The sequence below is a fragment of the Miscanthus floridulus genome, chromosome 4 (assembly GCF_019320115.1).
Source record: "Miscanthus floridulus cultivar M001 chromosome 4, ASM1932011v1, whole genome shotgun sequence".
NCBI lineage: Eukaryota > Viridiplantae > Streptophyta > Magnoliopsida > Poales > Poaceae > Miscanthus > Miscanthus floridulus.
In genome coordinates this window covers 121,026,608-121,040,659 of record NC_089583.1, presented here as the reverse complement: position 1 = coordinate 121,040,659, position 14,052 = coordinate 121,026,608, and the positions used below count along the sequence as shown (strand labels likewise).

Genomic DNA, 14,052 nt, shown 5'->3' with positions numbered 1-14,052 from the left:
TCTTTCTAAACTACAAATGGACCCTAAAATTTTTGACACCGCTTACCTTTGTATCCTCTTATTCACATACTTACAATTTGGGGATAGTATCTGCATATGAAAAGCTCTCTTGTAATGTCAGAATTTATTTAAGATGAAAGATCCTAAAGATAGCAACATGGATAATTTATTTTAATTACACCTCTTTTATTTTGTTGCCCTGTATAAACACACATCAATCTCAACATGATCAATGATATATTAATTATAAAATTTAATGCATTACTTGTTTTCTCATTAAAAGCATATGTGTTCCATTTTTTTGTTTAATCTGAAATAGTCTACGATGTGTGCCTATTATTTAATGGTCTCCTACTTACCTAAAGTATCATATAGTAGGACACAAATTAGACTATATAGCCATTAGAAGCCTAGGAAATTAATAGTGGTTTGGCACACAGAAAAGATCTGATGGGAAAAATTAAATTTTGTACATGTCACTGACGGTTGCCACTATCCACTGAGGATAGTTTCCTCTGTAGATCTCAACTCAAGAACCCTGGTATTAGTGTGTGGAATTAAACTACACAATATCCTCTCAGATTCTCAAGTCCAGAAAAGAGACATTCTGTTTCCTGCAAACAGAAAGCCGGTCAACATACATGCAACTAATGCTATCAGAAACAACAGACCAATCAAAGCTTCTAATAAAAAAAGATGTTCCTGCCCTGCAAGGCTAAGCAAAAGAAAAAAAAACATGTAGAAAGATTTAAAATAAGTCTACTCAGGCCGGCGCCCGTCCCTCCGCAACTTTCTTTGCCGCGGGGGTGCTGCTGTGCCATCGTCTTGGCCTCCTCCGCCGCCGCGGAGAACGAAGTTATAAAATACAGTAAAGGATATCAACTTGTATCCGTAAACATCCATTACAAGAACTGCAACAGTAGAAGATGTTGGAAAGCAAAAGATGGAGGAACACAGGGCAGTCATTCAGGATTACGTACTTACCCCACATGCATTGCCTCACCAGCGCTATCTTCAAGCTTGAGCTTGCGACTACCTGGATCTAAAGGGAGATGAAACCAATAGATGAATGGAACGGGGAGCATTGGAGCCGAAAAGAGAGAAGAAAGAAATAGATGGAACTCACGCTGGCTGGTGCAACACCGCACGTGGTGTTGAGGAGCGCATCCGCCGGTCTTTCATCGTCGAGTGACTACAGGTGTCCAGTGTCCCCCAGCGTGCGATGGAGAGGAGAGGGGAGGAGGATTGGCGGCGCCGGGAAAGAGAAACAAATAAATCAGCATCACCGAAGCAGGCGGCGGCGGAAGAAAAAGGAAAGGAGAAGTGGTTGCCGATGGGTATGGGCGGGCGGGTATGCTGAAGACGCGTGGAAAAAAAAACCACGGTGAGAGAAGGGACGTAAGAATACAACGGCGGGAACGAGTAAGATTTCACCTGTAAGATGCGAGATTACAGATGGTCCGCCATCAAGTTAATATACGCCATTGGATTTAAAGACAACTTACCATCCAACAGTATAACAGAAGGGGGCTATGATTTTTTAGGTAACAACTATTTTTTAATTACTTCGCTTTTTTATAGTATAGATTAACAGCCTGTCCGGCTCGACTTGTCTCGCTTATTTCACCTTGTTTTCGCTTATTCTCTCTCACAGAACACTATTGAATCAGCTGAAACCAGCCAGCACCAGCCGGTACACAATAGTTCTGTGTACCAGCCGAACACCCACTAAGATGTTTAAATAAATTGTAGAAAATTGCAGCAGCGTATTAATCGCGTACCGTGCTCGTCCCGTTGATAAATTTTATCTTTCTCGTACGGAGTCGAATGGAAATGATTTTTTTTAATGAAAGCTATAGCTATCGACTATGAATACTAATTTAATTCATTATTCATATTTGTATCAGTGTATATATTTGAAGTTCAGTTCACTGCTTTGAACAACACAATAATGGGAGACACGTCGGCAACGGCGGGCGTGGGTAGCGAAACGCCCGGTGAGCATGTCACGTTATCCTACGTAGTAGGTTACGAAAAAATTGGATGGATACTGTATCCACGGTGCTCCATGTGGACTCGGATAAGGCACGTAACCAAGTTTCAAGACCAAAATATCATTTTATAAGTTTCGTGAACTGCAACACCTCACCAAGTTCAACGACTGCTTGGACTAAAAATATCAATTTTGAGAGTATAGACCAGGATAATACCCGTCGTGAAGTTCAAAGACCGGTCATGAATTTTACCCTGTAGCTCATACGTAGCATATGGAAGTGGGTTAGGCCCTTTTTGCATACAGATAAGAACTGAAACCAAGTTCAGAGACCTAGAAATATCATTGTCCGAAATGACACTCCCTGCTATTGAACTTAGTCAATTTTTTTGTGTTTTTTTTTTATTTTGTATAAAGTTAAAATGGTATATAATTAGGACTGGTGTACCATAGTCAACTTAATTATCACCGGGAAATGTCAGTGCATCCTCTATTATCATTGCATCTCGTTACAATTTAAACAAACAGGTAGAGATCTGCATACTGCACAAAGGCAGAGGGATCCGTAATTTAAGCAGCGAAAACCGGACGCAGAGATCGCAGTCACCCATCACCGCCACGTTCTGATCACAGCACGTACACCATGCCCACCTCGAGCAGCGACGCCGGCGGCACGCGCAGCGCCACGTCCGGGCCGCGGCAGTTCCGACGCAAGAAATTGTAGCCGACGCCGACGGCCAGCCTCTTGAGCAGCGACGACCCGGGCTTGGTCTTCACGTGCGAGTGCCCCAGGATGAACGCCGTGCCGGCCTCCCGCGCTTCGCACAGCTCGTGCAGCTCCTCCAGCACGCTCTCGTCCACGCCGGGGCTCCTGGGCGGCGCCACTGCGAACCTCACCTGCTTCTTGACGACCGCTGGCGCGGCCGCCGCCGCCGCCGCGAGCTCTATACCGTCCACGCGGTCAGAGTCAGACGACGCGCCGTCGTGGGAGTGGGAGTCGTCATAGCCCAGGCCCATGTGGCGCCGCAGCGGGTTGCTCCCGATGACCGTCAGCGCGTTCTCGCGCTCGTAGTAGTTGCTGTCCCGCTGCTCGCCGCCGCCGGCGTCGCTGCAGCGGAATAGCGCGTCCAGCTTGATGAACGTGGCGAGGCTCTCGACAAGCTCCGTCTCGAAGGAGTCCACGTTCTGGTGCACGTCGCGGTAGCCGTAGCGCACGATGCAGCGGTAGGAGCGGTGTCCCGGCGGGCCGACGCGGCCGACGAGGTAGCGCTCGGCGGGGAGCACGTGCGGCACCGTCACGGACTTGACACAGACGAAGACCAGCACCCGGTGGAACGCCGGCAGGTTGGTGACGAAGCGGGAGAAGTTGGCGGGCACGCCGGAGGTGAGGTCGGTGTAGACGAGGCCGATGCCCGGGACGCGCACCATGCCCAGCTTGTCACCCAGCGCCAGCAGCCACTCCAGGGTCACCTTGTTGTGCATGTCGTACTCGTACTTCTTGATCGTCGTGTGGTGCCAGACGAACATGACGGCCAGCAGGATGAGTGCCAGGAGGATCGGCAGCCACGCGCCTTCCAGGAACTTGATCAGCGACGCCGAGAAGTAGAGCGACTCGATGGAGCCGAAGAAGAGGAAGAAGGCGAGGGCCAGCCATGGGGACCGGTCCCAGCACAGCATGATCACCAGGGACATGAGGCACGTCGTCACCAACATCACCGTGATCACGGCCAAGCCTGCATAACAATTCAGAAGCAAAAGTTCAGGTATATGGTTTGATCAGTTTTCTGCACATGATCATCAGTGCCAGGACAGCAAGATACTCTACTCACCAGACGCGTTTCCCATGTGCTTGGTGTTACGGAAACCAACGGTGACAGCAATGCAGAGGACCATGAGGATCCAGTTGACCTCAGGGATGTATATCTGGCCATGAACTTTGTCAGACGTGTGCACGACTTTCACCCTGGGGAAGCAGCTCAGAGACTGGCTCTGGCTGATGATGGAGAACGTGCCGCTGATGATGGCCTGGCTGCCGACCACCGACGCCAAGATCGCCAGCACTAGCACAGGCCATCTTACACTCTCTGCATTCATCACAGAGGCAAAAGCCTGTGAATGTCTGAAACTCTGAAAGCGTAGTGTGATGTGAGAATAAACCAACCATGTAGTAGTGTGGCGTACCAGGAACTGCAATGTAGAATCCAATTTGGTAGCTTGCGTCAAGGTTATGGTGCTGGGACAAATAAGCAGCTTGGCCCATGTATCCCAGGATCAGTGAAGGGTACACCAAAGAAGTGAAAGCAAGCTGAAAAAAAGGACAGACTTCATCAGTTCAGAGTTCAGATTTACTTACACACTAAGGCCTTGTTTGGATGCACACATATATTCATCCCAATCCACATATGTTGGAGTGGATACACATGTGGATTGAAGTGGATACACATGCATCCAAACAAGGCCTAACAAAAGAATGAACCATGAAATGTAACATGCAAATATTCATAGAGGAGGTCAAGTATAAGAAGTGCAGGGTCAGGGGATTGCCTGGATCGCGCTGTAGGAGAAGTGTCCAAGATCGGCGAACATCGCTTCAGATCCTGAATAATGGCAGACATGTCACACGATAAGTTCATCCACCTGCTCTGCTTCTGCAGCTGTTGCGAGTTGCAGACGAACGAAATGGTCTATTTTATCATAGAGCAAAATTTACCTGTCATGCACAGCAGAATTCCTCCCAGGGACATCCAGCCAGACTTCTTTGTCTTCCTGAGGAATCTGACCATGTAGGAGGGATTGAGTGCCGTGTAGACCTGGGGGTTCCAGCGGATGATGTTGTACAGGCCGATCGTGCTCATGCAGAGCAGCCAGGCGAGGATGATCGGCGCGAAGAGGAACCCTACGCGATGGGTGCCGTAGTGCTGGAGCGCGAACAGGAATACTAGTATGGCGCAGGTTATCGGAATGACGGCATCTGCGGGGGAAGAAACTTCGATGAGTATTGGAGAAATCCTACAGGCAGGGTTAAAATAAGATGTTTCTGAAAGCTAAGACTAGCAGCTTCTAGGTAGCATGTGAAGGTAGCAGTCAGGTGATGGAGATTAGTGAAGAGATAGATAGAGTCACATGGCATGTGCAAGAACCTGCCCTGCCCATACCCTGTTTCAGTTTAGGGCCCTTCAGTTTAAGAATTCTGGGATGCGAAGTTCAGATGCAGATTGTGACAGAAGATGCTAAGTCTAGATGATCGGATTACATAGTCATGAACTCATAATATTGGCACCAAACCTAAGAATAGGTAGTTCTAGGATATGGTGGTATGTAAACTATAGGAAGCAAGTAAAAATTAAAGAAAAACGGCTTGTGTTGTGTGATTTTAAATAAACTTACATTCATGCTGATCCTTGGACAAGGAGAGCTCGAGCCCTGAGACGGCGGAGAACACTGAAGAAGCAGGGAGAAGAAAAGGCAGAGAGGTCGATCAGAAACTGAACTGAAGTGAACCATCGTCAGCATAATTCTGACGAAGCAGCAGGCAAGGCATGGTGAACAGACAGAGAATTAAAGGTGAGCGACGCCGACTGTACGTACCAGAGATGGCGGGCGTAAGGACGCCGTCGCCGATGACCATGCAGGTGCCGATCATGACCATGACGAGCAGCGCGGTGTGCAGATTCTTGTGCTTCTCAAGCCAGGCCTTGATGCCGGACCTCCCGGCGGCCTCGGGCGGGCGCTCCAGCCTGTAGGTGGAGAGCTCCTCGTCGGCGACCTGTCGGTTGGGGAGGAGGCTGACATTGGCGTGGCGGCAGATGAGGGAGTAGAGCGCGAACGTGCCTCCTGTGGGCATGCCGGAGAGAGAAGAGATGATCAGAACAGAGCTGGCTGGTGGTGCTGCACTGCAGGGTCAGGGTGTAGGCTGCAGCTAGCGGTGGCCGACGCACGTACGTACCTTCGCCGTTGTCGTCGGCGCGCAGGACGATGGTGACGTACTTGAGGAGCGGGATGAGGGTGAGCGTCCAGAAGACGAAGGAGAGGGCGCCGTAGATCTCCTCGTTGCCCTCCGAGTGCGTGATGTCCTCGGCGAAGGTGCTCTTGTACACGTACAGCGGCGAGATGCTGAGGTCGCCGTACACCACGCCGAGGCTCTGGTACGCCAGCAGCAGCGTCGTCCGCCACGGCTCCCTCTGCAATCAAAACAACCACAGGACGCACCGAGGTTGCGGCAGCTGGGTTCAGAGCTCTGTCTGAGCAGCAAGCACTGCATACCCCCTCAGGTGCTGCCTGCTGCTGGAGCCTGGAGGTAAGGCAGGAAGGATTGGGAGCTGGGTCTGACTGACCTTTCGTGGCGCCGTGCCGACACCAAACTCGGGATCCATGGCGGCGCGCGCGCGGGACCGAGATTAGAAGCCTGCTGCTGCTAGCCTCTGGTCATCCACATCCAGGAGAGAACACGCATGAGCATGAGCAGGACAGGGCAAGGCGAGCAATGTCGTACGTGTGTCGTCAGCCGAACGGATTGAGTCGCCGGCCTTTGGCCAGCTGCAGCAAGACAATGCGAGTGGGTGGGGAATGGGGATCGGTGCGTGGGGGGGGGGGGGGGGGGGGGGGGGGGGGGGGGGGAATATAAATAAAGATAAAGAAACACAATAGAAGCGAGAGGGGGAGGGGAAAGCACCAGCGAGGAGGAGAGACCAAGGAGCTCGAGCCTGGTGCCATGCCTTGGAGGAGCTGCAGCCCCACAGCCGGGAGGGGATGAGTGGAGTGGAGGATGGATCAGACAAAGAAGATGGTGAGATGGGCAATGTGCACGTGCGGTGCGGACGAGGATGAGCAGTGTAGCTACAACTCTGTAGCTAGCCTCTCTAGTGCTCCGTCGGCCCACTCCCCTGCCTAGCTTGTTCCGTTTGTCTGCCGGCTCTGAAAGCAGCTTTCCGAAATGGAGGCAGGCCAGGAAAGCCTCCCCTGGATCACACAATTCACAGCACATCCATCTGTCACTGCTGTGTCAACACGGTGTGACTCGCTTGGTGGCCGTGTCTACTCTCCTCCTCGTCCAAAAAAGTACTCCCACCGTTCACATACAATTCTCAGATAATTTAAAATTTAATCAATGTTAACAGAAAAATACTAACACTTACTCCCTCAGTGGCGGAATATATTTTCACTTCTCGATAAGTCGATCGCGCTTTTAACTTTGATTAAATATATATATATATATAATAAGTCATACAAAATTAGCACCAGTAAATTAATTATAAAATATATTTTCGAGGTAAACTTAGTCGGCAACATAAATGTTATATTACTAATCATTATAAACTTGATCAAAGTTAAGCTATTTTGACTTATATCAAATCTAATAATATGTTCTGTGATTAATCTAATAATACTTATACGAAAATGCTAACAAAAGAGCGCACAGGCTCCACTCGTTCCGCCCGCACGACCTTCGTGCACCCGCCCGCACGGCCTCCACGCGCACGCTCCACTCGTTCCTCCCCACTGCACCCCTCTCTCTCTCTCCGGCGAGCATCTCACCGGTGGCCTCCGCGCCCCACCGGCTCCTCACGCCCGCGCCTGCGCCCCACCGGCTCCTCCACGCGCGGCCATCATGGATGTGGCTGCGGCGACGGAGGTGGATCCGTCGGATCTGGCGGCAGGTAGGCTCTCTCTCTCCTCCTCCTCCTCCTCCTCTCTCCTCTCTCCTCCTGGATCCGCTTTTCTAGGGTTCCGGCGAGCTCTTCCCTTTCTTCTCCAACTCCGGTGGGGTATAGAAGGGCCGGCCGTGGGGAGACGAGTAGGTCAGGCGGTGGGGAAGGTCGATCGACAGTTTAGGGGAGTTGGCAGCAGTCGTGGCGGCCAGGCCAGGTCGAGGCGGGGGAGCTCCGGCCATGGTGACGGCAGTGGCGGCGGCGGCGGCAGGGGAGTAGGGGGTAGGGGAAGAAGGTGGCGCCGCGGGCGAGCTAGGGTTTTGCCAGAGCGGCCCTAGCTCACCGGAGCTTCAGCGAAACCCTAGGGCGGCGGCGGCGGCGGTGGCAGCGACGGCGGCGGGGGCGAGGACGTCGTAGTTGAGCAAGAGAGAGCTGCTAAGTTTTTTTTTTGCGACTCAAATCTGTGCTGTAGAGGTGTGCGTGCTGGAAGTTGAAATCCTGCGCGTGCATGCTCTAGCAACGTCCATACTTATACGGTACGTAGTTGTTAGTGCTATTTTGTACATTTTGTTAAATTAAAGTTATTTTACTCCTATAAGAGTGAAAAGTGCATTCTTTTTTTAACAGACTGAGAATACTTCTTCTTATAGTAATCAATACTAAATTACTAATCTAGGACTAGCAAACATTTGCCTTTTACCGTAACCACTGTAGAAGGTAGCGACTGATCTGTGATCTGATCCATGCTAGAAAAAGTTCCCGCCCTTTTTTTCAGTCAGCGGTTCAGAGTTGGGCAGGAGGCCAGGTCCAAAACGACAAGAAAAGCGGCGGCCGATGACGAAACGGGCAGTGAGTACTGACTGTTTGGGTGTTTTTTCCGCCTCAACGTTTTTGTCTCGTAACAAAACATTATTTTAACTTATTTTTTCAGCGAAGTGATGAACTTTCGTTATTTCATCGTTTCCTTTGTTTTTCTTTTTTCTTTTTTTTTTTTTTTTGCCTGAAGCTTCCACGCACAATCGAGCAAGGAACGGCAACAAGAAACAGCAGAAAGCGCCAGCCAAGGGATCGAAAGCAAGAAGATTCTTTTCTTTCAACAAGGGTTTGTTTGATGTGTACGTATTTATCTTAATTCATATATGTTGAAGTGGAATTAAACAAAGTTTTATGTCAACCCACTCCAACACACGTGGATTGAAACGGATACATGCGCAACGTGTTCGGCTAATCCGTTGCGCAGTAAATTTTGGATTATTTCGGATGATTTAATAGTGTTCTGTGAGAGAGAATAAGCTGAAACAAGCTAAAACAAGTTGGAACTTGAGCAGCCGAACTATGGGGGATTGGGGAGTGATGGGTGCAAATTTTTGTGGCCTTTGTTTTACCAGGACAAACACAAGTCGCAAATGACAAATGAGGCTATATATTTCCATGATACGGATCCAATACAATACAAGCAATGAGGCGTACTGTCCCTCCCTTCCTATATAAGTGTCACTTTTTCTATACAGAGCAATTTAAAAAAATGACTATACTGTATTTATATAAAATATTAACAATATTTATATCTTTAAATATATTTATTTTAAAACATATTCAACAATTAATTTAATAATACTTATTATACACCATAAATATTAATGATCTCTGGTATATATATTTATTAAGGTTAAAAGCGTTTGCCTTCTCAGAAGAATGACACTTATTTTGGAATGGAGGGAGTACACTTGTGGCCCTGTTATTCAGCAGTACTTTTCAGCGAACGAACGATGTTTTTCTCTTACAATAAATCAGCATAAGTCAAATTTCAGCGAAATGAATAGGGGGGACGTGTACTCCCCTGTCCAACAATACAAGAATCAAATAAAGAGTCTCATAAAACGCTAACTTGTCTATTAAGTTGTCAGGTTCATAAATCTGGGGTCCCTAATAGACCCGCTTCCCTACAAAACTCGGTACAGTAGGCGGCGCAGCGACAGCACGTGCCTGGACCGGCCCAGATACACAATGACAGGCCAAGACCACGATCCAGTCCCCGACCGACACCTCCGACCAGGAGATCTGATCGGAGGTGCGACCGAAAGACCTGGCCATGGTGGGACCGCGATCTGACTCTGACCCCCTTTCTCCGACCGAGAATACGACAGGACCTCTAGTCGCTGCTCTTTCCTGACCGACACAGCCAGGGCCAACTGGGAACGACCGACCGGGGACACCCGCTCGGTGTGGGCCCGGAGAGCAGGTGGAGCAGATAAGGTAAGGCGCTCAAGTCAACCGCAATACCGAGGACCGTACCCTGCCATGCCCTGCGCACCTGCAGGACGGTGCCGTCGGGGCATGTCAGGCGAACACGGTAGAACCTGTCAGACGCGTCAGAGCATAAACAATATTGTGGGCGTCGTCGTTTGTCGTATCAGGCGAATGCGGTAGAGCCTGCCAGACGCGTATGAGCATAAACAGTATTGTGGGCGCCGTCGTTTGCCGTACCAGGCGAACACTGTGCAGCTTGCCAAATACAACATAGCATGAACAGTAAGGTGGGCGATGGTGACCATCCCGTACCCGACGGCGTGGGTAACAAGACTAGGCAGCGCCTGTATGCACTCTCTCTTTCTCTCTGACTTGTAAGGCCATCCCCTTCAACTATAAAAGAGGATGCGCTCGCTCCTACCAGAAGACTCGAGGACAACAACTCTAGAGCTCGACAACTACACAGTCTACACGCTCTCAACAGCTGATAAGCTCGGACATATAGAGCATACGCTCCAATACTTAGCGCACGTTTGAGCATCCGTCACTCTCTCCTATTCGGTTTAGAGTCTGACCGGGCCTCTAACACCCCCTTCTTATTTCTTATTCGTTTGTAACCCCACAGCAAACTTTGAGCACCTGGGCTCAGAAATAAAGTCACCAACCGACCTCAACTGGACGTAGGTCCTGTTGCCTGAACTAGTATAAATTATGTGTCATTGAGTGCTATGCCACATCTGATCACAACGCACGGTAAAACTACAAATATTTATCTGTTGGCCACATTTTGCACCGACATAAGTACTAATTAGTTAGTTTGGTTGTCAAATTGATTAATGTCCTAGTGATGCATAGTTTTAAAAAAGATATTGATGCATGTCACCGATTTCCTTGGTGTTGACATAATTCTTAAACAGGACAATGTGACCAGAAAGAACGTTTTAGTCAACACGATGTCGGTGTTGACATTTGAAACCCTAATGCTTTCATCTGTAATGGAAACAATGTAAATCAGCTTGACCTAACAAACAATCTCTGTTAATGGAAATAATGTAAATCACCTACCCGATCAAACTCATGGCCCGAGAGCCCGTCGTCTGGTTCATCCAACCCAGTGGTAAATTTAGGATGCGCACCCAAAGCTCCAATTGGTCAAAGGTGATCTCAGATGCGGTGAGCTTCTCATCATAGTTTTGCAGCAGGACCGCATACCTCCCAACCATCCATGGCGAGCCAGCCAAAACCTTTCCAGATCAACGCCGTTGCCAAACTCTGCCACAAATAGGTTATCACCCTTCTCTCCGATCGCCCTAAATTTTAGGCCGATCGGGTTTCCCCAAGCGGGTTTCATCGTCGATCGCACAGTGCTCACGTGCACTGGCGAGGGCGACAGAACCTTCCCCACAAGCACCCATTGGCGCTACCTCCTCGTCTTCCTCGTAGTCACAGAAGTCCACCATGGCTTCTTCTTCCTTGGTGAGGTTAAGTCTCCGCAGTAGGTCCGCCACATTAGGGTCGGGGGTATCATCCCCTCCCCCCATACGGCCACCTCTTGCCGCCGCCATGCGATCGGAGAAGAGGGCAAAAACTTGGTGGAAACTGGACGTGGATCAGCGCAGCCACAACGCTCTCCCGACCTAGGGTTCCTAAGCAGCTTAGTTCCCTAGGGAAATTCTATGGTCGACGGCGCCGAAACAGCTAACCGTCGATTTGCGGTGTCCGGCACCAACTGCAGGTCGGTGACGGGGCATGGACGTCGAGACCGGAATGGTTGCCGGCGTAGCAGATCACGGGCACCGGCGGTGGTGGCCTAGATCGTGGTCAGGGGCGGAATCGCACTCAGGATCGCCTGCTTCGCCGATCCAAAGTTTCCAGACGTAACCCGCGGCGATTCCATCTCATGGTAAAGAAGTACTTAGTTTAGAAGGTAAGTACTATCTCCATTTCAAATTATAAGATGTTTTAATTTTTTGTTATGCATTTGGATATACAATATCTAGAAAGATGAGCTCTTTTACGGTGGTTAGTAGGTACCTTTGTGTACCTAAGCATCCCATTTATTCTGACCATCCGTTGAGTTCTTTTACGATGGTTGGTAGGTATCCCTGGGTAACTAAGCCTCCGATTCATTCTGACCATCCCATGCGTGTAAAATATTTTAGGAATTAATTTTATTTGTTTAAGGGTAATATGGTAATCGTAAAACCCCCTGTGGTTGGTAGGTACTCGGTGTGTGTGTTCGTTGGTCCGAGAGAATCAGTTGGGTAGGAACAGAGAAGACGTATAAGGCCCTGTTTGGTTGAGCTGTGGGTGTGGGAAAAAGCTGCTGTGGGCTGTGAGCTGTGGAAAAGCTGCTGTGGGCTGTGAGCTGTAGAAAAACTGAAAGCTGTTTGGTTAAACAAGTATAAAATATATCTTTTATCTTTATCTCTCTTGAAACAACTATGAAAAAGCTTTTTATTCCACCAATTTCGAAAAGCAGAAAGCCAAAAGCCAAAAGCAGAGTCAACCCAGCTTTCAAAAATTAACTACGGAAAAGCAGCTGCTTCTGAAAAAGCACCCTCCAAAAACAGCTCCTTTGGTTGGGCTTTTGACTTTTGGGGCCAAAAGCCAAAGCCAAAAGCCCAACCAAACAGGGCCTAAGATATACTCAACTGATTATGCCTCAATTCATGACTTACTAACGAACCCTTAATTAAATAATAAAAATAATAAAAATTGCTGATAATGGACCCACATTTTAAGTACTTGTCCCACCAGTTTAGTGTATACTGGGTACCTAGTACCTCTATTTTTTTTAGCCATTCGATCACTCCTCACCAACGGTACTCTTTTCTTTAACTATATAATTTTTTAAAGTATATTAGAAATATGAATGTTTTATAATTTAGGACAGAGGAAGTAGTATTTTTTCTAAAGATAGTTTAATATAATCTTACTTATATTGTTTAATGGAGAGGAAGGAAACCCCGAACCTAAGAGCATCTTCAAAAGTTTTTTAAATCCCTTCCTAATATTTGGTTTTTAGCAAGATAAGAAGACCCCCTCTCTAACAACTCATAATCCATCCTCCTAGTCTTATTAGAATTTGAAAAAAGTCACCATGTCCCGCATAAAGTTAAGCGCTTCCAAGTCGTGTTATCTTCTCTCTCCCGTGTGTATTTGTGGGCCAATCTAAAGATGTAAGGACATGGAAAGAATAAAGAGTAGAAAATAGTTTTTAATGTAAATATATAAGAGAGAAAGAATATATAAAAGTGGTTAAGATAACTTAGAAATAGTACAAGATTTCTGATGTAAGATTGTGTGGATTATTAGAAACTTTTAGAGATGATCTTCTTTATTTGTTCTGATACTTTTTTTTAACGAGTCGTAAAACTTGATGTTTCTAGGGAGAAAATATTGGATACCTGGAGATCCTCTAACGCAACGCGATGGAACGCAATCGGGAGGAGCACATGGGCAGATAGGATGATGCTGACTGGGGCTGTGATACTCCTGCCTTGTGCTCGTGGACCTCGCGAGTCCCAATAATAATGCACCGTATCCAATTTCCTGCCATGCGTCTGCATTCTGCACCACATGAACGAAGAGAAACAGAATCAGCTGGATCGTGGCGGGATCGCACCGCAATCAGTCTATCACGTGAAATTTTTGTATTTTTGGCTCCTTTTGAAAACATTTTTTATAAAAAGACCTACGGCAAAACGTTTGCTGAAAATAGACTATTTTTAGGCGTCTTAGGACATGACGCCGAGGTATGTGGATCGGCGTCGACTGACACGACGTCGAGGTCTTGCCACGTCACGAACGACCCCGGTCGACGGAGACACGGTGGCGCGTGGGGTCCGAAACGTCGGCGTCGTGTCAGCCAACGCTACGGGCCGAAACTCGGCGCGTAGTCACGCCGCGCCGAGCTATTGGCACCACCCGGCGCGCGGCCCAATAGCTCGGCGCGGGGTCAATTAACGCCGAGCCACCAGGCTCGGCGCGGCCCGACTCAACGCCGAGGTCTGGTCCCTTGAAGCCGCGCCGCGGCCCCCTTCTTCTTCCTCCCTCCATTCTGAAGACCGCCGGCTCTCAGTCTCCCAAATCCCCCCATGGCCCCCATGAAACTCTAACCCCCAAATACGACTCTAGGTGCCCGGATCTTGTCTCCCG

At 48.7% G+C, this 14,052-nt stretch overlaps 1 protein-coding gene across 2 annotated transcripts; it reads right to left on the bottom strand.

Moving 5' to 3' along the window:
- Nucleotides 1-2,438: 2,438 nt before the first annotated feature.
- Nucleotides 2,439-6,578, bottom strand: LOC136550579 (probable potassium transporter 9). 2 transcript variants are annotated; one of them, XM_066542190.1, is made up of 9 exons: nucleotides 6,328-6,578; nucleotides 5,940-6,174; nucleotides 5,582-5,827; nucleotides 5,381-5,434; nucleotides 4,704-4,964; nucleotides 4,538-4,590; nucleotides 4,155-4,298; nucleotides 3,823-4,102; nucleotides 2,439-3,726 (listed from the first exon to the last, which is right to left on the bottom strand). In XM_066542190.1, exons 1-9 carry the CDS (start codon nucleotides 6,364-6,366, stop codon nucleotides 2,621-2,623), a joined length of 2,418 nt encoding a protein of 805 aa, XP_066398287.1. In that variant the 5' UTR covers nucleotides 6,367-6,578; the 3' UTR covers nucleotides 2,439-2,620. The 2 variants fall into 2 exon arrangements, with proteins under 2 accessions (XP_066398287.1, XP_066398288.1); XM_066542191.1 differs by having other exon boundaries at nucleotides 3,823-4,077; nucleotides 4,175-4,298.
- Between the last annotated feature and the right edge of the window lie 7,474 nt (nucleotides 6,579-14,052).

What these genes read in the sequence shown, in the direction of transcription:
- LOC136550579 (XM_066542190.1), bottom strand. Translation starts at nt 6,366, where the DNA reads ATGGATCCCGAGTTTGGTGTCGGCACGGCGCCACGAAAG. An exon ending in GTACGCCACACTACTACATG is followed by an intron (nt 4,103 to 4,154) that starts GTTGGTTTATTC and finishes AGACATTCACAG; the next exon opens with GCTTTTGCCTCTGTGATGAA. An exon ending in GCACATGGGAAACGCGTCTG is followed by an intron (nt 3,727 to 3,822) that starts GTGAGTAGAGTA and finishes ATTGTTATGCAG; the next exon opens with GCTTGGCCGTGATCACGGTG.